The sequence below is a fragment of the Eschrichtius robustus genome, chromosome 19 (genome assembly GCF_028021215.1).
Source record: "Eschrichtius robustus isolate mEscRob2 chromosome 19, mEscRob2.pri, whole genome shotgun sequence".
Classification (NCBI taxonomy): domain Eukaryota; kingdom Metazoa; phylum Chordata; class Mammalia; order Artiodactyla; family Eschrichtiidae; genus Eschrichtius; species Eschrichtius robustus.
In genome coordinates this window covers 54,622,844-54,646,011 of record NC_090842.1, presented here as the reverse complement: position 1 = coordinate 54,646,011, position 23,168 = coordinate 54,622,844, and the positions used below count along the sequence as shown (strand labels likewise).

Below are 23,168 nucleotides of genomic sequence, written 5' to 3'. Positions count from 1 at the left end.
TCCTTTGAGAAATGACTTTAAATCTTCCTGTCTACTTTTCATTTTCCACTGACGTCTCCTAAAGTTGGACCCAAATTACCTCATGCCTGAATGTCTTTAAGTTAGGGGTTCTTAATCATTTTTGTGCCATGGAGCTCTTAACCATTCTGGTGAAGGCTAATAGACCCCTTTTTTACATATTAAAAAAAAATAAAACCCATAAGATTACATGAGAAACAAATTACTAAAGTACAGTAATTACTGAAATAAAGTTAGAAAATACAGTATCAAAATATTAATGATGTTAATGATATTAGTGATAGTAGTAGATATACTTCCTTATTTATACATTAAATTATGAGATCTCCCATCAGGTCAAATGAATTGTCATGATCTCAAAGTAGAGATGATTGTAAACATATTTTGAGAAATCTGTAACAACTATAGTGTGACATGAAAATACCTTATTCACAAACTAGGACAGTTACAGGAGCTAATACTACTGTGTTTTGTTGTTCACATTCATAATCAAAGGAAATGCTCAACTGTAGTTAGAACAGATTTCTATATACCAAGTTAAGAGCTCCTGCTTTAAATTCTAGTTAGCTTCATTGATTCCTTCTTTTATCTAGTTCATCTTAGAGCCCTTGCCATTTATATTATTACTAACTAGCTCAACATAAGCTCTCTGACTGCTATAACAGTGCTTGTCAAACTCTTAATATGATAACGAAGCATCTGGGCAACTTGTTAAAATACAGATCCTGATTCTGTAGGTTTGGGGGTAGGGCCCAAGATTCTGCATATCTGCCTACATATCAGTTCCCAGATGAGGCTGATGCTGACCATTGAGAACCATGCATTGGGTAACAAGGTGCTTTATGACATTTAAACCCCTTTCCTCTGTAACAGGGATTGGCAAACTTTGGCCTGTAGGTCAGCCACCTAATTTTGTGCATAAAGGTTTATTGGAACACAGCTGCACCCTCCTTACATTTACATACTGGCTGTGTTCTCACCATACAATGGGAGAGTTAAGTAATTGTGACCGAGACCATATGGCCCACAAAGCCTAAACTAGTCACTGGTCCTTTAAGAACATGTTTGCCAACCACTGCTCTATAATATCTTCTCATCTTCAAAATTATTTCTCTCTATCATCTATGACATGTTCCATTACATTTGTGCCGGTTTCTGAATCTTCTATACTCGTATAATACTTTTCCCTGTATTGGTGCCTTTAGTTACGATTCATGCTCTCTATTCATATACTGTGCACCCTTTAAATTTTTAGGGCATTTCTCAAATAGTTTTATTCCAGGTCATAATAACAGATTCATAAGGAAAGATTTGCTGTACCTTCTCCAGAAAACATTTGGCAAGGTAACGTCCAGAAGAAGAGACAGCAAGACATGCTTTTGAGGCAAGGTACATTCATCAGCAAGAAAACGTTGCCCAAGGAAAGAAGCCATGAATGTAATAAGTTTGGGAAAATATCACATCTGAGCACTGATCTTTTTCCTTCAATTCAAAACCCTAATAACTGGGACTCTTGTGGAAAGAGTGTGAACCATAATTTAGACTTGAATGGTTTTAAGAGAAACTATTCAAAAAAGCAAGATGAGTGCTATGGATGTGGGAAATTATTACAACATACAAAGCATGATAGAAGACCTAATGGAGAAAAATTCTGGGAATGCAGTCACTGTGAGAAAGCTTTCAGCCATAACCCAGCACTTACGTATAAACCAGCAATAACCAATTCTCTTGTGTATAAACGGAAGAGGGTTCCACCTACAGAGAAACCCCATGTCTGTACTGAGTGTGGGAAAGCCTTCTGCTACAAGTCTGAATTCATTAGGCATCAAAGAAGTCACACTGGGGAGAAGCCATATGGATGCACTGACTGTGGAAAAGCCTTTTCACATAAGTCAACCCTCATTAAACACCAGAGAATACACACTGGGATAAGACCCTTTGAGTGTTTTTTTTGTGGGAAAGCCTTCACCCAGAAGTCACACCGCAGAGAACATCAGAGGACACATACAGGAGAGAGACCCTTTGTGTGCAATGAATGTGGGAAGTCATTTGGTGAGAAGTCATACCTCAATGTACATCGAAAAATACACACAGGAGAAAGACCCTATCGTTGCAGAGAATGTGGAAAATCCTTCAGTCAAAAGTCATGCCTCAATAAACATTGGAGAACTCATACCGGAGAAAAACCCTATGGATGCGACGAATGTGGCAAAGCTTTCTACCAGAAGCCAAACCTCAGCAGACATCAGAAAGTTCATGCTAGGAAGAATGCTTACAGGAATGAAAACCTAAAAATTGTAGGAAAGCCTTGAACAAGATATCCTGTTTCATTATATGTGGAGGAATTCATCCTTAGGAGAAATCTCATTGATCTAATGACCAAGTGTTTTATCATAAGGCAAGTCATGTTCCAATTGTGACAGAAAGTTTTATACTAAAGATTATAGAAAATATTTTATAAAACATAAACCTGTTCATTCTGGCTTATGAAAGTTTAAATGATAACAGAATACAAAATATATGTGAAGAAAATTAGAGGTATATTATGGTGTGTCCCACAGTGAGCCACATAATAAGCACTACTTATATTTTAGAATTATAAATGTGAATTTAATAAATTATGAATGTCAAGCACATATGTAGAATGCCATTCACCAAACTTTTTCACTCTAAATATCACCATTGTCTTTTGGTGTCTAACAATACAAAAAACAACAACAACAATAATAATAATAATATGGCCAGCTATTTTTTTAAAAAGCTTTAACATATTAAACCAGCACATTTTCTCCACCTTTTCTAGCACAACTGGCTTTTTAATCAGGAAGAAAGTAAAGTTGAACCAACAGCACAAACCATACGAAAAAAAAAACTGCAGGCAGACTTAAGATTTAAAATTTTAAAATAACAGTAAAATTCTTGAAATAAAATGAAAGGAGACTACATGTACAATCTAGGAATTGGGGGAGATTAACTTTACCAACCCAGGACACTCAAAAGCTGTTAAAAAATAAATATTTGACTACATAAAAAGTGCAATCAGACTTCCCTGGTGGTGTAGTGGTTGGGAGTCCTTCTGCCAGTGCAGGGGACACGGGTTCGAGCACTGGTCTGGGAAGATCCCACATGCTGCGGAGCAGCTAGGCCCGTGTGCCACGACTGCTGAGCCTGCGCTCTAGAGCCCGCGAGCCACAACTATTGAGCCCACGTGCCTAGAGCTTGTGCTCCACAACGAGGAGAAGCCACCGCAATGAGAAACCCACGAACCGCAATGGAGAGTAGCCACCGCTCGCCGCAACTAGAGAAAGCCCCTGCACAGCAATGAAGATCCGATGCAGCCAATAAATAAATAAATAAATATATTTTTTTAAAAAAAGTGCAATCTTTTGCACGGCAAAAGATGCCATCAACAGTCAATAAACAGTGATTTGGGGGAAAATATTTGCAGAGCCAATCAGAGAAAGAGTGGTCTTCGTATTGACAGGAAAGAAAATAACCCAATAGCAAAACATGGCAAAGAATGGACAGTTGAGAGAAGAGCAAATCCAAGTGGCTGATGGGCTTATCAAAAAAATGGTTAGGGCTTCCCTGGTGGCGCAGTGGTTAGGAATCCGCCTGCCAATGCAGGGGACACGGGTTCGTGCCCCGGTCCGGGAAGATCCCACATGCCGCGGAGCGGCTAGGCCCGTGAGCCACAACTACTGAGCCTGCGCATCTGGAGCCTGTGCTCCGCAACGGGAGAGGCCGCGACAGTGAGAGGCCCGCGCACCGCGATGAAGAGTGGCCTCCGCTAGCCGCAACTGGAGAAAGCCCTCGCACAGAAACGAAGACCCAACGCAGCCAAAAATAAATAAATAAATAAATAAATTTATTTTAAAAAAAAAAAAGGTTAGCCTCAGTAGTTGTTGGAGAATGCAGATTTAAGTTATAATGACAGTATGCAATCAAGCTGACGAAAAAGAGCAGGAGTGCTTTTTGCTCTCAGGACAAAGGGTGTTCTTAAGACACTGCTGGTAGAAACATGAATTGTTACAGCTCTTTTGAAAAGCAATCTGACATCTATTATAACTTAAAATACTTATGCCACTTTGGGGAATCTTCTCTTAGAAGTAAAACCCCAATACATAAGGGACACGTACATTTATTGTGAATTGTTCCTAGTGGCAAAAAACACTAGAATCAAAATAAATGCCCATCAGCAGGGAAACTTGAAGAGGGAAGGAACTATAGTATATCCATTCCATAGGATGTTTATATAGCCATTAAGGTGGACAAGTTAAAGCTATGCTAGTGGACTTGAATGGAATTCCACAATGTTTTCTTGAGAGAAAAAAGCAAGGGAGAAGTGTGTAAAATGACTCTGTTTTTGTAAATCAGTTACAAAATGCTTCTAGGTGCTTATGAGTGATAAACATGTATCATATATGTTTGTGTAAGATTTTATATGCATGGAGAAAAGTATAGAAGAGTATACATTGGGTTCGGGGAAGGTGGGTGATGCAGGTGGATAATGGGGTAGTCAGAGAAGGAAAATGAAAGCCCCAAAGAAAAATTATGTAAATAACTGAACCAAGTATGATATGTCAAATATGTGATTAAGAAATTTGAGGGGGAAGCTAGAACTCTACTAATTTGTGGAGATATTTGTGGTATATTGTTAAGTGAAAAGAGAAAATTTCAGAATAATGTATATGAATCTATTTTTTTAAATTAAAACACGTATATGTGTATTTATGCATGTATGTGTTTATATGAACAAAGAGAAAAGTGTGGAGGGATAGATATAAAGCAAGGTATTAACATTGGTTACCCTGGTGGGGAATGGAAATGTAAGTAGTTGTTTAATTTATATATCTTTGTATTGTTTTACTTGTTACAAACATATGTTACTTTTGTAATTTGAAAAACAAAATAAAGGGGGGAAGAGTGTTTTGAAATACATGAGGCCTTGCAAATGTTTTTATTTTCTGACAAGATGGCACTCTGGCCTGGTCTATTGCCTCTCCCCTAGCTCAGTCCTTGAGATATCACCAGAGTAAAAGAAAATATGTAGATCTAAAGAGCAAAAGGCAATACTTTGAGAACCCCTCAAGTAGAGATTTTTTTGATTTTATTTTGAAATAATTTTTGACTTATAAAAATGTTGCAAAACAGTTCCCAAATATTCTTCACACAGCTTCCCCTAATGTTAACATCTAATATAACCATAATACAATTATCAAAACCAGGAAATTAACATTGATATAATACTAGTAATTAAACTATAGCCCTTCCTACTGATGTCTTCGTCTAGCCCAAGATCCAGTCCAGATCCCACATTGCATTTACCTGTTATTTCTCTTTAGTCTCCTCCAGACTATGATAGTTCCCCAGTCTTTTCTTGTGTTTCATGACTTAGACACTTTTGAACAATACTGGCCAGTTATTTTGTAGAATATCTCTCAATTTGGATTTGATTAACTGGGTTATGCATTAATATTACAAAAGTGATGCATCTTCAGTGCATCATATCAGAGGGTACATGATGGTGATAAATCTTATTGGTGATGTCAACCTTGATCATTTGGTCAAGGTGCTCAATGTCAGACTTCCCCACTCTAAATCTGCCATTTCTGCCTTTGTAGTTAATAAATATCTTGGGCAAGATACTTTGCAGAGAATTAAAAAAAAAAAAAAAAACATATTGGCCCCAGAGATTCTGTTTGATTAGTTCTGGCAGAGGGTTCAAGCATCCTCAGTAATTCTGATGGTCAGACAAGGGTGGAGCTGTGGTATGGATCACACACCTAATCATTAGCCCTGAAACAAAGCATCCTCCTCACAGAACAGATAGTAATGAGAAAAAATTATGACATTTGTTAACACTGGTCTCTAGCTTTGGTAACCTAAGTGTGTTAACCTTAACCTAAGCTTAAGCCAACCCACATTTGTTATCTCACAGTTTCTGTCAGTCCAGACACAGCTTAGCTGGGTCCTCTGGTTCAAGTCTCACAAGGCTATAGTCATGGTGTTGTCAAGAACAGTGGTTTCATCTGATCCTTAACAAGAGAAGGAGCTGCTTCCAAGATCACATGGTTGTTAGCAGAATTCAATTCCTTGTGAATTGTTGGACTGAGGGCCTCCATTTCATTCTGGCTGTGGGCCAGAGGCTACCCTCAGTACCTTGTCACATGGGCATCTCCAAAGTCCAGCTCACAACACAGCAGCTTGCTTCAAATAAGGAGTCTGCTACCAATACAGAAGTTACACTCTTATGTAATATTATCATGCAAGTGACATCCTGTCACGTTTGCTGTATTCTGTTGGTTAGATGCAAGTCACAGTTCCCAGCCACATTCAAGGGGGAGAAATTACACAAGGGGGATTTCTCTTTCCAGACTTCCAGGAGGTAGAAGTCATTGCAGGCCATCTTAGAACCTACTCACCTCACCAGGGAAATAGATTTGAAAAGTAGGAAGGAGTCAGGAAGGCGATTGTGCTGGAGCAGAGATCTGAGTGAGTCACAGATTCTGGATGTGCTTGTTGGGAGTTCTTGAACTCTAAATAGAAGTAATATATCCATTTACCCACAAGTGCATTCTGAGTGCTTACCATGAACCAGGCACTGTTCTTGGCATTGGGGATACATCAGCAAACAGAAAGGGAAACTGATAATTGTCAGTGAGCAAAAAGTAAATAGGGAAAGGGTATATAAAATAGTAGGAGTATCGGGACTTCCCTGGTGGCCGAGTGGTTAAGACTCCGCACTTCCACTGCAGGGGGTGCAGGTTTGATCCCTGGTCAGGGAACTAAGATTCCACACGCCATGCGGCGCAGCCAGAAAACCCAAAAACTAAATAACTAAATAAATTAATTAAATAGTAGGAGTGTTACAGAGCCCAAGCTCACTCTGCTCACTGTAGGACAGGCCAGTAAATCGGGAGACGAATTGTTCTGGCAAGGAATAACGACTTTAATTGGAAAGCTAGCAGACCAAGAAGATGGCAGACTAGAGTCTCAAAAAACCATCCTCCCTCAGTCCGAATTCGGTCTCCTTTTATACAGAGGAGGGGGAGGGGAGAGGCCCACTGTTGTGCTGACCAATGGCTGAGCGGGACTGCTATAGGTCGTGCCTGCGCCTCCCCTATTACAGGAGGGGAGTGAAATTTTAGATACAGTAGCCAAGAAAGGCCTCCAAAGTGACCTCTGCATAAAGACCTGAAAGAAATGAGGGACCTAATAATGCACCTGTCCCCCAAAAAAAACTATTCCAGGCAGAGGGAACAGCAAATGCAAAGACCCTAAAATAGGGAGTGTGCCTGGAATGTTGGAGACCAGCAAGGAAGGTGTACTATCTATTGCCGAAAAACAAACTACCCCAAAAATTTACTGACTTAAACCAACAATAAACACTGTCTCACATAGTGACTATGGGTCAGGTTGGAAGCGCCATTGGAGCTGCACTCCCCCTTACTGCGGCTTCTTTCCCCTTGCCCTGCCCTTTCCCAAATCTTTGTCCACCCAGGGCCTCTTTCCCAACCCCATCAAGCCAGAGCCCAAGTGCCTTTTGCACTTATTGGAAGGTACCCCCTTGCCATGGCCTCTTTGGTTTCCCTACCCAGAAGCAGAATGTAAGATGCCTGGCACCTCCTCCAAAATGGTGGCGCCCAGGATGCCCTACCTTAACGCTAATAAAAACTGGTTGCAGGGCACTGCTATTTTTCTTATGACCCACAACAGGTGATTAAGAGGAGACGCTGGCTGTTGTATTGCTGCAGAAGTGGCAGCGCCAGAGCTGGAGTCCCTGAAGAAAGGATGGGAGCAGGTCGGTATCAGTCGCCTATCCTACCTACAAGCAAAAACTGGGCCAGAAAAAGATTGGGGAATTGCCAGAAATATCCTTGATAATGGTTGCCCCCAGGGGGCCAATGGGCGCAGCTACCTGCTTCACCACCATAGACTCACCTGCAAAGACTGTACACAAATGTCTATAGCAGCTTTATTTGTTATAGCCCAAAACAGGAAATAATCCAGTGTCCATCAATAGATGAATGAATAAACAAAGTATGGTATACAGTGGAATGCTACTCAGCAATAAAAAGGAATAACTATTCATACATACAACAATATGGATGTCTCAAACTAATTATGCTGAGTGAAAGAAGCCAGATTTTTTTTTTTTTCCTCCGCAGGGCGCAACTTGCAGGATCTTAGTTCCCTGACCAGGGATCGAACCTGTGCCCCCGGCAGTGGAAGCGCTGAGTCTTAACCACTGGACGGCCAGGGAAGTCCCCAAAAGCGTACATTCTGTATGATTCCGTTTATATGAAACTCTATATAGAAAGCAGATCAGTGGTTGTTTGGGGGATGGAGTTTTGCCCGGTGTGGGAGGGAGAGTTACAAAGTAGCACAAGTAACCTTTTGGAGTGATGGGTATGATCAAATATTGGTTGTGATGGTTTTACGTGTGTAGGTATATGTTGAAACTTATTACACTGTACACTTTAAATATGTGCAGTTTATTGTATGTCAATAACATCTCAATAAGTAACTAACAGGGCAAGAAATAAATCTTTAAAACAATTTTTTGCAATGAAATAAACAATTGTTATTTTAATATTTTATTTTAATTGTTAATATCTATATATTGAATATTCGAAAGTATTCATGTATTTTACATACCTTAATTTGTGTAATAAACCTGATCTTCCAAAAAAGTCCTATCACACATGTGAAGCATTAATGTGAAAATCGTCCCCCTGAATTTATTTAAAAACCATGCCTGCTTTCAAACTCTAAGTATAATCTATTACTGGCATATTTTAATGGTCTGAGAGGCTTTTTCATCAGGAGCCATCCTGATGTGGGACTTCAGATGCACTGTTTTTTTCAGATATGTCTGGTAGGTCGGAAGGAGAGAGTTGGGGCAGGACCAGTTACATAATTTGTGGACCTAGGGCAAAATGAAAACGTGGGGCTTCTTGTTCAAAAATTACCACAAACTTCAAGACAGCAACAGCAGAGCGTTAAACCAAGTGTGGGACCTTCTGAGTGTGGGGCTGTCTGCAGCTATACAGGTTGCATGCCCATGAAGCCAGCCCTGGGTAGAGGGGAGTGTCCTGGGTAGTCTGTTAACACCTGAGTGAGTTGCCTTGCCATGGCAGTCACTGTGTGTGTTGATGCTTAAAATTCCCTGGGTCTCTTAGTGCAGGAGCAATGGAAGCGGAGGTCCTCCCTTGGAAGTCAGTAAAAATGCCCTACACAAGAGTCAGTTCCTCAGAAGTTACCCCAAGATCAGCCCGTTTGTAACCTTCTTCACGTTCTCTTCCCCTGTTACCCCTCTAACTTTGTATTATGAAAACTTTCAAATATACAGAAAAGTTGGAAGAATTGTCGAGTGAATACTCATATACCACCATTAACATTTTACCCTATTTGCTTTTTTATCTTTCCATCTATCCATTCATCAGTCCATCTCAATTTTTCATTCATTTCCAAGTAAGCTGAAGAAATCGGAATATTTTATAAGTGTACATTTGCTGAATTTAAACAAATGCATGCACTTGTATAACCCAAACCCTTCTGCAAAGCCCTTTTAATCTCAAGAAACTTTTACCTCCCAGTTCTTTATTCACTTTCTCTGTCCTTTCTCCTCAAAACCTTGTTTCCTCTTCTTTCTAATAGACTTTGCAAATCTGTTAAACCCAGAACCAGAAGTAACTCAACAGCTAATCCCCCTTTCTCCCTAGGAAGTGTTAATCACCTCTGAAACAGCAGATTTAGTGCTTTAGAGCTTGGTGAAGAGCCAGACAGTATTTTCAGCTTTGCAGGCCTGGCCCTACAGTCTGTCACAGCTACTCAACTCTGCCCTTGTAGTGTAAAACCAACCACAGACATTACATAAACAAATGAGCATGGCTGTGTTCTAATAACCTTATTTACAGACACTGAAATTTGTGTTTCACGTAATATTCACATATCACAAAATATTTATTCTTTTTGACTTTATCTTAACTACTTAAAATTATGAAATCTTGGACTTCTCTGGCCATGCAGTGGTTAAGACTCTGCATTTCCACTGCAGGTGGCACGGGTTCAGTCCCTGGTCAGGGAACTAAGATCCCACATGCCACCAGTGCGGCCAAAAAAGTAAATAAATAAAATAAAATTATGAAATCTATTTTTAGCCATACAAAACGAAGGGACTTCCCTGGTGGTCCAGTGGTTAAGACTCCATGCTCCCAATGCAGGGGGCCCAGGTTCGATCCCTGGTCAGGGAACTAGATCCTGCTTGCCACAACTAAAGATCCTGCATGCCACAACTAAAGATCCTGTGTGCCACAACTAAAGATCCTGTGTGCTGCAACTAAAGATCCCACGTGCCACAACTAATACCCGGCACAGCGAGATAAATAAATAATATTAAAACAAAACAAAACCAAGCAGCAGGCTGATTTAGTCTGTGGGCTGTAATTTATTAATTCCTGCTTTAGAACCTCACTGCTCCTAAAGTGTCCTCAGACTAGCCCTATGGCAGCTTATTTGAAAGAGATTCTCTGGTCCCACCCCAGACCTCCTGAATCAGAACCTGTATTTTCACTGATTCCTGGATGATTCTTGTTCACATGAAAGTTTGAGAAGCACTACCCCATAGCTTGGGTTTGGAGACCAGAATGCCAGAGGTTGAATTCATCCACTCTTACTGGATGAGTGACTGATGGTAAGTTACCATAATTGCAGGTTTAAAAATAGAATTCTACTTATTAGTAATTATGAGACAAATTAACAATTACTGATACAGATTGTGTAAAAAATTCTGAAGGAAAAAACACAATATGGGAAAATGAAAGAGTTGTGAAATGAATGTTATATCTGATTGTTCACTTTATATGTGGAATAAACTCTTAGAAGATATATACTGGCAAAAACTCCTAAATATTTATGTACTTTAAAAAAACAAACAAACCTGATCTTACTAACAATTTAAAATATTATAGTGGTACAATTTTTTTTTTAATGTGATATTGAATAGAGATAAAGTATAGTGAATACTGAGGTGTGCCACCCATCTCTCTCCCTTTCAGGGCCAAAGCACTCATCCCCCTAGCTGCTGGGATTGTTGGCTGCTGACAACTCACAGCTGAGTCCCTCTTCAGCAATTGCAAAGGTACAAACACCCAACCTCCTTGCCATTATTCGGGAAATCACTAAGAGACATCTTAGTTTTAAACCACACCTGAATATCCATTTGGTGTCAAGGAACCCAGGATCTGACACAAATCAACAGGATATAGAAAGGACATCAGCAAAAGCAATACTACTGCGGTAGTAAAGATGCTCTTGTCTGAAAGCTAAAGAAACCAACTCTGGCTACCTTCAGCAGAAAAGGCAATTAACCAGAATACTAGGGTAAGGAGTGGGTTGAAGAAAACCCTGGACAACCAAGAATTATCTAATAATCAGCTAGGGCTGTTTTGGGAATGCTTGAACCTTCTATATTGCGGCAGCTCCCAGGCTAGGCATGTCTCCCTTCCAGATTTCAGACTGCCAGGAGAGGGAAGGTGACTGGCTGAGCTTGGGGTGAGGGCAGCTCTGACAGGGTCGGGAGGTAGGGGAAAGGGGAGGTGATGGACAAGACGTAGTCAAGACTACTTATAGGGTGACCAACTGTCCTGGTTTTCCCAGGACTACCCCGGTTTTAGCACTGAAACACCTGCTTCCCGGGAAACTCCTCCTCAGGACATGCAAAGTCCCAGTTTTTACAATGGGTGCAAAGGTTGTGGGTAAAGTAGAAAACTGATATGGTGGCCCCCAAAATAGGAACTGCTGAAAGCAACAGATTTTAGTGTCAAATGGATACAGCAGAGATTTTCTGCCTTCCATACTGCCTCTGACTGCTGCTGTTGATAACCATGATTGGTAGTTCACAATAAGGAATCATTCATTGATGCATCACTCTGAGTAACGCAACTTAGGTGTGTTGTAATTAGGAGCCGTAACTGTCTTTGCCTGTGCCTGTGGATTAACTCGTGCTTTGTATCAAGTAGTGCTAGTTTTAACTTCTGACATTGTGAATACTGTGATAATGCTTTCTAAGATTTTAGATAATGAAAAGAATGGTTACAATACCAACACCAGCATAACCCAGACCAAAAAAAGGCTAAGTGAATGTGTTCTTTTAATGACAAATGGAAGGACACATGGATTAGGGAGATAAAAAACCAAACCAGAGAGTACTGAACAATATGGAGAAAGAATTTAGGATTGAGTATTCGGGAGAAAGGTATGTAAAAGTACACACGGTGACAATCTCACAAGTCTGGGACAAGACAGGTAAGTACTTTTAACTTCGTCAAGGTTTTTCAGCTCCCCCAAAGACACCAATAAAAATAGTGGTGGTGAACTGGCTTAGGTATACCAAACACACATCATCATCATTCCTTTGACTGCTCTGTGAAACCAGGTACAGTTCAAGTACAGTTAATTTTCCGAACTCAGAGCTTGCAGCTAAAACGTCCCCGTGGGCAAGCTAAAGGGGAAATTTTGACAAGATATGTTGGTCCCTTACAGTCTAAAGCCTATTTTGTCAGATCTTGCCAGCCATCATTATAAGCTTTCTACAGTTTATCAAGTGGTATGTGGAGTCATTGTAACAAAAAATTTCCCCCTAGTTCTTAGGTACTCGAAAAATGGAGTTTCAAATCATCTTCTTGATTTCTATGAAGATTTTAATGAAACCACACCCACACAAACATAAAACGAAAGGGTGTTGATATCTTGTTCAATTAATAACTAGATTTTTTCATCTATCTGCACATTTGGCAGACAATGTAGATGTAATTTTGGTGAATTCCATTCAGTCCCTAAACTTTTCACCAAAGAAAATTAAAAGATATTAGGGACTTCCTTGGCGGTCCAGTGATTAAGACTTCGCCTTCTAATGCAGGTGGTGTGGGTTCGATCCCTGGTCGGGGAGCTAAGATCCCACATGCCTCGTGGCCAAAAAACCAAAACGGAAAATAGAAGCAATATTGTAACAAATTCAATAAAGTCTTTAAAAATGGTCCACATCAAAAAAATCTTTATAAAAAAAGAAAATTAAAAGATTTTATCTGCAACACTGCAAAAAAAAGGGGATGTGATTTGCTTATCTGAATACTGAGGCTTTCACAATGAAAGGTTTTGGTTATTTCTTGATTTCTTCAAAACATGCAGAAGCACTTGGTAAGATTTTAAGCTTTAAAGAAATGGACGGAGATGGCCTCCTTAGACATATGCCTACCAGACTGCTATCAATGCTAGCCATAGAAAAGATGTTAAAATGTCTTACTGTACAATTATATTTTCCAAGTGTGGAACAAGCATGTCCTTCTCTAATTTGGAGAATGAGGATGAGAATGGAGAAAATGATTATAGTAAAACAAAAGTTATATGCTGTTTCTCCAGAACTGTTTGATGATCTGGTTAAATAGAACTTTCTCAATTTCTTGACTGAAGCTTAAACTGTTAACTTCAATTTCACAAGTTCAAATTACCTTTCTCATTTTCCCTGAGAGAGGTTAACTTACAGTTACATTCAAACATTGAAGTGCTTAAAAAGTGTGGACATTTTAGACATGGAAAGCCTCTGTTGAATTTATAGACCCAAGATCCAGCAAACAGCTGCTTTACTAACATAAGCCTGTTAGATACAAAGTGGATAGACATTTTTAGAGAGCTGGAAATGAATTCATCCAAATCTAAAAACCTGCTGTTGCTAGTAGGTAAAATCATTAAGTATCCCATGCTCATATGCTTTTGTTTAGAAGATATTTGGCTTGCTGTCATCAAATTGGGGTGACACCAGGAATTAGCATAACGTGGGCTTGATAGGAGCAGAGCTCCAAGTCAAAGTGAATTTTGTATGTAGTCAGTTTTACCACTACTGTTCATACAAGAAAAGAAGTATGTCTTGAAGGCCACAGGCAGTTCAGAGAAATATTATTGACAAAGGCAACAGAGTGAAAACATCCCACTATATCATGAGACAGAAATATTTCATTTTTAAAATTAAATATAGGTATTATCTTTTTCATTAGCCCTATTGCATTTATGTTCTCCTTTTAAAGTCTTAAACTTATATACTGTAGACTATAAATTAACATAGCCCACAGATTTTAAATATCCAATGGAGAGTTTTTAAAAAGTTAAACTGATGTATCAGAGGAAAAGAAACATAAAATACTGGGGTTTCTTCCTTGCATAAAGTATGTTTAATTTGTTCTACTATTAATTACTACTAATTATCACAATTAACTGATTCTATTGTTTTACTCAGACCATTGCATGATTTGCCTCTGCACCCCTCACCCTATCTCTCTCCATCCCTTTATACTGTCTTTTCATTAGAGCACTCACCTGTGTTTTAAAAGTTTAATGTTGTCTATTGCTCAACTAGAACATAAGCTATTGAGACCCATCTGTCCTGTTCACTGCTGTGTGCCCCACTTCTAGAAGTGTCCAGCACTCAGCAGGAACTCAGGCAGTATTTCCTGAATGAATTAAGTGACGTGATTTGCACAAGGCCACGTTCTGAGCCACAGGAGAAGCCAAGAGTTAACAAGCTCAAGCTCTAGTCCTTTTTCTTGGTATAAACAGGTGTCATGAATCATGCATTCATTTTGTACTCAGAGGAGGTAAGATTTAGTTGTAAAGGGTAGAGTAAAATGAGATATAGTTGGGATTTAAAAAGAGCTGCTTACAAGCTCTGGGATCCCAGGGCAGGCCTCAGTTTTATGGCATGTAAAATGGGGACAATAGACGCCTCCAGAATTGGAGCCCCAGGATGTAACATCGAAGCATCAACCCGTCTTATTTATTTATTTATTTATTTTTATTTTTTATTTTTTGGCTGCGTTGGGTCTTCGTTGCTGCACGTGGGCTTTCTCTAGTTGCCGCGAGCGGGGACTACTCTTCATTGCGGTGCATGGGCTTCTCATTGTGGTGGCTTCTCTTGTTGCAGAGCACAGGCTTTAGGCGCACGGGCCTCAGCAGTTGTGGCATGTGGGCTCAGTAGTTGTGGCTCGCGGGCTCCCGGGCTTAGTTGCTCTGTGGCATGTGGGATCTTCCTGGACCAGGGCTTGAACCAGTGTCCCCTGAATTGGCAGGTGGATTCTTAGCCACTGTGCCACCAAGGAAGCCCTCTTCTTTTCTAATATATATATTCAATGCTATAAATTTCCTTCTAAGATCTGCTTTCACTGTATCCCACAAATTTTGATAAGCTGTATTTTCAGTTTTATTTATTTTAAGATATTTTAATATTTCTGAGATTTCTTTGACTTGTGTGACATTTAAAAGTGTGTTGTTTAATCTCCAGGTATTTTGGGGTTTTTCAGCTATCTTTCTGTTGTTAATTTCTTGTTCAGTTCCACTGTGGTGCGAGAGCATACATTTTATGATTTCTGTTTTTTTAAGTTTGTTAAGGTATGTTTTAAGGCCACAGATGCTTGCTGTGTTTATCTTGGTGAGTGTTCCTTGTAAAATTGAGAAGAATGTGTATTCTACTGTTGTTGGAAGCAGTAGTCTATAGATATCGATTATATCCAGTTGATTGATGGGGCTAGAAGTCAACTGTGTCCTCACCGATTTTCCATTATTAAAAAAAGGGTGTTGAAGGAATCCAATTATAATAGTGGATTTATTTATTTCTCCTTGTAGTTCTAAAAGTTTTTGCCTCACATATTTGGATGGTCCATTGTTAGGTACATATAAAGATTACTACTGCTTTGTTACACCTGTATCATTATGTAATGGCCCTCTTTATCCCTGATAATTTTCCCTGATCTGAAGTCAGCTTCCTCTAAAATTAATATAGCTGCTCCAGCTTTCTTTTGATTAGTGTTAGCATGCTATACTTTTCTCTATTTTTTTTTTTTAAATCAGGGTTGAAACCTTGCTTCCTTCCTGCTAGGAGGTGCCATGTCATTTATTGAAACAAAACAAAACAGGGCAAACACATTTCTTAATAAGCACAGTTTGTTAAAGTCCTGTTAAAACATATGGGTCAAGGGGAAGTAAAAATAATCAGAGGATCACTGTAGGAAAAACCTTTAGGTCTGGCACCTGGGAGAGCTCTGGAGAGGAGGCAGTGAGAAACTTCATGTTCTGAAAGGAAGGAGCCCCCCAACTCCCTTCTTCCCTCTCACCCGATTAATCCCACCAGAAACTACCAAGACGCCCAGAATAAAAGGTTTCAAGTTCAATAGTCACACTCTCTCCAAATACAAAAGGCAGGTACAATTCAACTCAACACAGAAGCTTGTGTGCAAAGTTACGGGAAACTGAGACATTGTATAAAAAGTTAGGTTAAAGATGATTCTGTGGTTTTGTTTTGTGTGTGTTTTGTTTTGAGGGTGTGGCTCTTCCTCGGTCACCTGAACTCAGCAAAGAAATGGTTATCCTGATGAAATATCAACAGCCGACCCACAGTAAAAAGGGATAAATTCTAAAAATTAAAAAAAAAAGAAGCATAATTACCAAAAAAATATCTGTTGCTTCTTCCTCCCACTGCATTTTGCTTTTTTAAACTTGTGTGTGTGTTTAAGTTTTTGATTTTTTTTTTTTAAATCCTGAAAAGTAGACAGTAAAACAGCTCCTGGAAGAATTTACAACCAACTGCATGAGAATCTGGGAAGCTGAGGGGCTGGAGCAGGGCTGGGACCAGAGTACAGGAAGGGGCCCTCCCCACAGCCCTGTAGCCTCACTGTACGACCAGGGGAGGAGGGTCTTTAGTCAAAAAGGAGGAAGGGAGGAAGAGGAAGAGGAGGGGGGTGGGGGGACAAACAAAATAAAAGGTCATTGTTGCCTGTTTGAATCCAGAGGAAAATGCCCGGCCCTGTGTGGGGGAAGAGCCCCTTGGAAGGGAGGCAGCCCTGGGAGGACCCGTCCCCCAGCACCACGTGACCCAGTGGCGGTGGACAAGGGGGGCCAAGGTGGGCGCTGGTGGAGGAAGCCGGCAGGGGCCTCCAGGACACACTGGCTACTGTGTGCTTGTGCCCCCCTGTGTGTTCCCGGAGTAGCTCCCGTAGTCGTAGTTCCCATAGTACGGCAGCCACTGGCCCTGGTTCTGATAGTACTGGTTCCACTGCTGGGCATACTGTTGGTACTGGTTATAGCTGGGCTGAGGGTAGGTCTGTGCGGTGGGGGGGGGCGGAGGGGTGTAAGGGGCTGGGTTGTAGCCGCCGTAGCTGCCATAGTTGTAGGCAGGTGGTGGCGGAGGTGGAGGTGGTGGAGCTGTGTAGCCCTGGCTGTAACCTCCGTGGTTGTAGGGAGGTGGCTGGCTGTAACTCGGCTGTGGAGGGCTGTAGCTGTTGACAGGAGGGGTGCTGGTATTGGCGCTCGAGCCAGGGATGTTGCTGCTCTTCGTGTAGCTGCCGGCCCCCGGGGGGTTCCGAGCAGGGCTGTAGCTGGGTGGCGGTGGAGGCTGCTGCGGCGGCGGCTGCGGTGGCGGTGGCTGCTGTGGCGGCGGCTGTTGCTGGGGAGCCCGGTTGTAGCTGCCTCGGGTGTTGGAGTTGTTGTTATCCCGGCTGTCGCTACCCCAGCTGTTCTGGTTGTCGCCACCACCTCCACTGTGGTTGAAACCTCCTCGGTAGCTGCCTCCTCCACTGCCTCCTCCCTGATTCTGGAAGCCTCCTCTGTTTCCCCCGGGGGGACCTCGGTTGTCATAGCGCTGGAAACCGCCGCCACCCCCAAGGCCCCAGAAGCTGCCACCGCCTCGGTTGTCAAAGCGCTTTTCAGGGGATGGCCCAGCCTTGCGGCCTTCCTCATTGTATTGCCTCACCAGCTTGTCTGCTTCCTCTCACTGCAGCTCAATGAACAGCACCCCGTCCAGGAAGTCCCCAACATCTGGCAACGTGAAGTTGGCTTTCATTTCTAAGACCGTGTGATCTGGGACATCCTTCGCTTCTTCGTTGGTTTGCTTTATTGTTCGGTCTTTTAGGTCCTCATCAATGGGACAAATTACAATAGCTTTGTGCTGGAAGCCTTCAAATGGTCTCATTTTTCGTCTCTGGGCTGACCCATAAACATTTGTCTGATCTAGGATATAGTTGCGTTTCTTTCGGGCAGCGATCTGGATGAGGCGGTTGAGGCACTGGGTGGCCTGCTGGATCAGGAGGTCCCAGCAGCCAGCGTAGTTCCTCTGACTGCGTAGGCCCATCATCCGCATCTTATCCATGATGGCATTGGTACCCAGGATGTTGTACTTCTTGGAGGGGTTGGAGGCTGCATGTTTCATGGCCCATGTGGTCTCACCGGTGGCAGGCAGGCCCACCGTCATAAGAATCTCACACTCTGCCTTGCTCTTTGGTCCAACAGTGCCCTGGATTCGCTCACTCAGGGGAAGGTGCTGGATGAAGGTGTAGCCTGGGAGGGCAGAACAGTAGGGCTCTGCCCTCTGCCCGAAGTTGAACTCCACTGCACAATTCTTCACCAGGACATGAGGGTAGAGGGCCTGACCCCCTAAGGCTCCCTTCTGGATTCGGAAGGCAATGCCCATCCACTTCCCATTTTTGGTGAAGGAAAGTTCCACGTCATTTCCACATTCAAAGTCCGCAAAGCAGCCAATCACATCATTCTCTGCAAATTTGTCTCCGTAGTTTTCAAAGCAGCTATTGGTGGACTTCTTCCCAGTGCCTCCATAGCCATAGGAGAAAGGCTCTTCGCCTAGCTGAGTGCTGCAGGAGTCCAGAGACCAACCAATATGGACAACGTGTGGGTCGGGCTCTGTAGATGGAAGGTGCTTCACAGAGATTTCCTCATTGATCTTCATCTCAAAGCACACACGGCCCCTTCCGACCCCATAGCTGGCACGGGCTCCTGACCACAGGTATGCAAAACCTTCAGTTGTGAGTGGGTAGCCACTACTCCGGTCTCAGGCCACCTTGAAGTGGAGGTCGCAGTTATATGTGTCGATGGCAACAAGGTGTCGTCAAAGTCATCTTCATCCTCTTCAGCGGGAGGCTGAGGAGAGCGGCCCCTCTTATCCTCTCGGTGCTCGCAATACCCCCATCCCCGGTTTTCTTCATAAGGCCTCTTGCGACTCTGGAACTGCTGTCTGTCTGGTTTGAGTTGAGATGCTTCGGGCAGGAGGAAGCTGGTGGGTGCCTCTTGCTTCATCTCTCTCTTCACTTCTACTGGGCGATAGGTCCATTTCCAGCGTTCTCCTCTCGTAGCCTGACTCGTTCTCTTTCTTGATGACCTGCATCTCATAGAATTGGTTCTGCATGGTAATATTGTCCATGACATCTCCTCATTGTTGTGCCCCGGTCGCCCCGGTTCGTCATCGGCCTCAAGCTCCCGCTCGTCGATGGGCTCCTCGGCCTCCAGCGCCTCCTGCAGCCGCTCAGTAAGCTCAGCCTTGAGGCCACGAGTGTCCAGGCCACGGCGCTGCAGCTCCTCGTGAAGTTCGTTCACCTTCAGTCGGCGTACATCCATGGCCCGGGCCCCCAGGGCGGCCCCTGAGCCCGGCCCGGCCTCCCAGGGCCCAGTCCCCCTTAAACCTTTCCTGTCAGGAGGCAAAGGGGGAAAGGGGGGGCCCACTCCAATCTCTATTTTTTTTTAATTTATTTTTTATTTTTATTTTTGGCTGTGTTGGATCTTTGTTGCTGTGCGTGGGCTTTCTCTGGCTGTGGCGAGCGGGGGCTACTCTTTGTTGCGGTGCGCGGGCTTCTCATTGCAGTGGCTTCTCTTGTTGCGGAGCATGGGCTCTAGGCGCCTGGGCTTCAGTAGTTGTGGCATGCGGGCTCAGTAGTTGTGGCATGTGAGCTCTAGAGCACAGGCTCAGTAGTTGTGGCGCACGGGCTTAGTTGCTCCGTGGCATGTGGGATCTTCCCAGGCCAGGGCTCGAACCTGTGTCCCCTGCATTGGCAGGCGGATTCTTAACCACTGCGCCACCAGGGAAGCCCCACTTTCCTCTATTTTTGATTTTATCTTTGATATGTAAAGTGGTTATTGATATAATTGGATTAATACCTATCATATTTGTTACTGTTTTCTATTAATTGTCTCTGTTGTTTTGTTTGTTTTTGTTTAAACCTAGACTTCATGTGCTGGGTAAAAGGAACACTGGTAAGACCTTTAGTGATGTGGTGATAAGGTGTAGGGGGAGGGGTTATGTTCTATAGTCCTGTGATTAAGATTCAGTCTTGGTGAAACTGCCACTGGACTGTGAACTTTGCCAGTGTCTCTCAGTCTACCTCCCTCCCTCAGGTGGGACAGGATGACTAGAGTGGGCTGGAGCTGAGCATTTCTTTTCCCTCAGGTTGGTGAGACACTAATGAAACCTCAGTAGGTTATAGGCTCTGGTACAATAGTTTCTCTTTGTGGCATGCCTTATTAAGAACAGAATGCTTTGAGAATATTTCAAAATAGCGACTTTCCCCCTCTCTCTGCCAGAAACACAATGGGGAGTTTTCTCCAGTCCTCACTATGAGGACTTGATTGGGCTCCTGGAGGTAAAGCTCATAAAAATGCAGGGGCTTCTTAAAGACTCAGACCCCCTTGGAGCATTTAACTCTCAGATTTGTCCACACTGAGCCTCCTGCAATTTGTCCATTACAGTTTAGGTTTTCCATCTTCTGTACTGGTTCCCACAGACGTTTCTGCTAATGTGCCTATGCTCTGGTAAGTTGTGATTCTCTGTATCCACGTGTCTGTGGGCAGCAGTTTACCCTGTGACCTTAATTCTCTGATGGATCTACGCAAGAGTTGATTTTCAGTTCATTCTGCTTTTTACTTGTTGTTATAACGGATTGATGACTTCCAAGCTTGTTATGGACTAGAAACTGGAAGTCTTATCTCTAGTTGATTTTTTGTAGTGACACGTTTCAAGTCCCTCCTCATTTCCTTTTTTGTGTATTCTATAAATATTTTCTTTGTGGTTACCAGAGGAATTACATATAACATCCTAAAGTTACAACAATCCATTTTAAATTGATACCAACTTCAATTGCATACTAAAGCTCTATTCCTTTACAGTTGGCTCCTTCTCTTTATGTTATTGATATCACAAACTGAATCTTTATATATTGTGTATACTTTAACCTAGATTTACAATTATTTTTATGCATTTGTTTTTAAATCTTGTTTAAAAAAACCCCAAATTTTGCAAATCAAAATTACATTAATACTGTTTTTATATTTATCCATGTATTTACCTTTATCAGCGATCTTAATATTTTTGATGGCTTACAGTTGTGTCCGGCATCCTGTAGTGCCTGATATTAGGGAGATAGAAAATACTCCATCCCCAAATTCCTAGCTTACCTGTAATGATTTCTTTAATTTCATTCTTTGATTCATGATTTTAGCCAAAAAACAAAATAAAAACCCAAACAGTTCCCAAACATATACACTTCCCAAAAATGTTACCAGTAATTAGGAGCAAATAGGACTTCATGTTCAAATTAGTTTGGATCACACTTGGATAAACCAGTTAAGTGGGAGTTCTGTCTCTTTTTTTTAACTGCACAGTTAATATGCTGCTGTGCATTATAGGATGTGGGATTATAAGGCTATTGCTAAGACGCAGACATAGTATTTGGAGGTAACTCCTAAAGTCACTCATTATATCCACATTCATTTTATTATAGAATGTAACATACTGTTTTGTTTTTAACAAAATATTTTGCAAAGTGCGTGGCAATGGTGAGATGCATTAAACTATAGGTGACTGGTGTTTTCTGGATCGCTAAATATTTGGAATGTGGACAGAATGGTAGTGATGATAGCAGTGACATCACAGCAGATGGGGTAACAACACATTTTGAGATCAGGTTGCATGTATGTTGACATATGTAAAATGGTGAATATATGTTATAAGAATATATTAAAAATCCAATTCTAGGGACTTCTCTGGTGGTGTAGTGGTTAAGAATCCGCCTGCCAATGCAGGGGACACGGGTTCCATCCCTGGTCCAGGAAGATCCCACATGCCATGGAGCAACTAATCCCGTGTGCCACAACTACCGAGCCCTCGTGCCATAACTACTGAAGCCCATGTGCCTAGAGCCTGTGCTCTGCAACAAAGAGAAGCCACAGCAATGAGAAGCCCGCACACCTCAATGAGGAGTAGCCCCCGCTCGCCGCAACTAGAGAAAGCCCTCGCACAGCAATGAAGACCCAATGCAGACAAAAAGAAATAAATTTTAAAAAATCCAATTCTAATAATGCTTAGAAAAATAAAGCTCAAGGAAACATCGAAGATATTGGGGCTTGGTCAAACAAATTCTCAATCTTATGGAGTTTAGATATATAAACTCCAGATTTCCCATAGGAATTATCTTTTGTTGCATTTCAAGAATCCCTCACTATGGATCTATTTGTTTTCTGAGTTTGGATAGCACAGAATACTGTGTTAACCTAATCTATTTGACGTCTGTGTTTCAGAAAGTGACTCCAGGCATACCTCAGAGATATTGTGGGTTCGGTTACAGACCACCGCAGTAAAGCGAATATTGCAATAAATTTTTTGGTTTCCCAGTGCATATGAAAGTTATGTTTATACTATACTGAAGTCTATGTTTACCCTACACTGTGTAATCTATTAAGTGTGCAGTAGTGTCATGTCTAAACAATGTACATACCTTTAAAAAATACCTTATTGCTCAAAAATGCTAACCATCTTTGGAGCCATCAGTGAGTTATAGTAGTAACATCAAAGATCACTGATCACAGATCACCATAACAAATATAATAATGAAAAGGTTTGAAATATTGCGAGAATTACCAAAATGTGACAGACACAAAGTGAACAAATGCTGTTGGAAAAATTGTGTTGATAGACTTGCTCAATGCAGGGTTGCCACAAACATCCAATTTGTAAAAAACGCAATACCTGAGAAATGTAATAAAGCGAAGTGCAATAAAATGAGGTATGCCTGTATCTAGAGCAAGGATTGATGAACTTTTTCTGTAACAGGCCAGATGATAAATATTATAGGCTTTGCAAACCACTTAGTCTGTCACAGGTACTCAACTCTGTTTTAGTGTGAATGCAGCCAAAGACAATATGTAAGTGAATACATGTGGCTCTGTATTAAAAACTTTACTTATGAACAATGAAATGAATTTCATATAATTTTCCAATATATTATTTTTCTTTTCATTTTATTTCAACCACTTAAAAATGT

At 41.7% G+C, this 23,168-nt stretch overlaps 1 protein-coding gene, 1 non-coding gene and 1 pseudogene across 3 annotated transcripts in view; 2 read left to right on the top strand and 1 right to left on the bottom strand.

Annotated features, from left to right (window-relative positions):
- The window catches only part of ZNF793 (zinc finger protein 793), a 36,665-nt gene extending 30,790 nt beyond the window's left edge, over positions 1–5,875 (top strand). For both annotated transcript variants that reach the window (XM_068528604.1, XM_068528602.1), the window contains exon 7: positions 1,348–5,875. In XM_068528604.1, coding sequence (XP_068384705.1) covers positions 1,348–2,330 — 983 coding nt within the window. In that variant the 3' untranslated portion in view covers positions 2,331–5,875. The remainder of the gene's footprint in view (positions 1–1,347) is intronic.
- A 4,329-nt stretch (positions 5,876–10,204) lies between these two features.
- On the top strand, positions 10,205–10,277 carry TRNAW-CCA (transfer RNA tryptophan (anticodon CCA)). The gene has a single exon. It is a non-coding gene; the product is annotated as a tRNA-Trp (tRNA).
- Positions 10,278–16,836: 6,559 nt separating this feature from the next.
- On the bottom strand, positions 16,837–19,473 carry LOC137753344 (heterogeneous nuclear ribonucleoprotein U-like protein 1 pseudogene; annotated as a pseudogene).
- Positions 19,474–23,168: the final 3,695 nt, after the last annotated feature.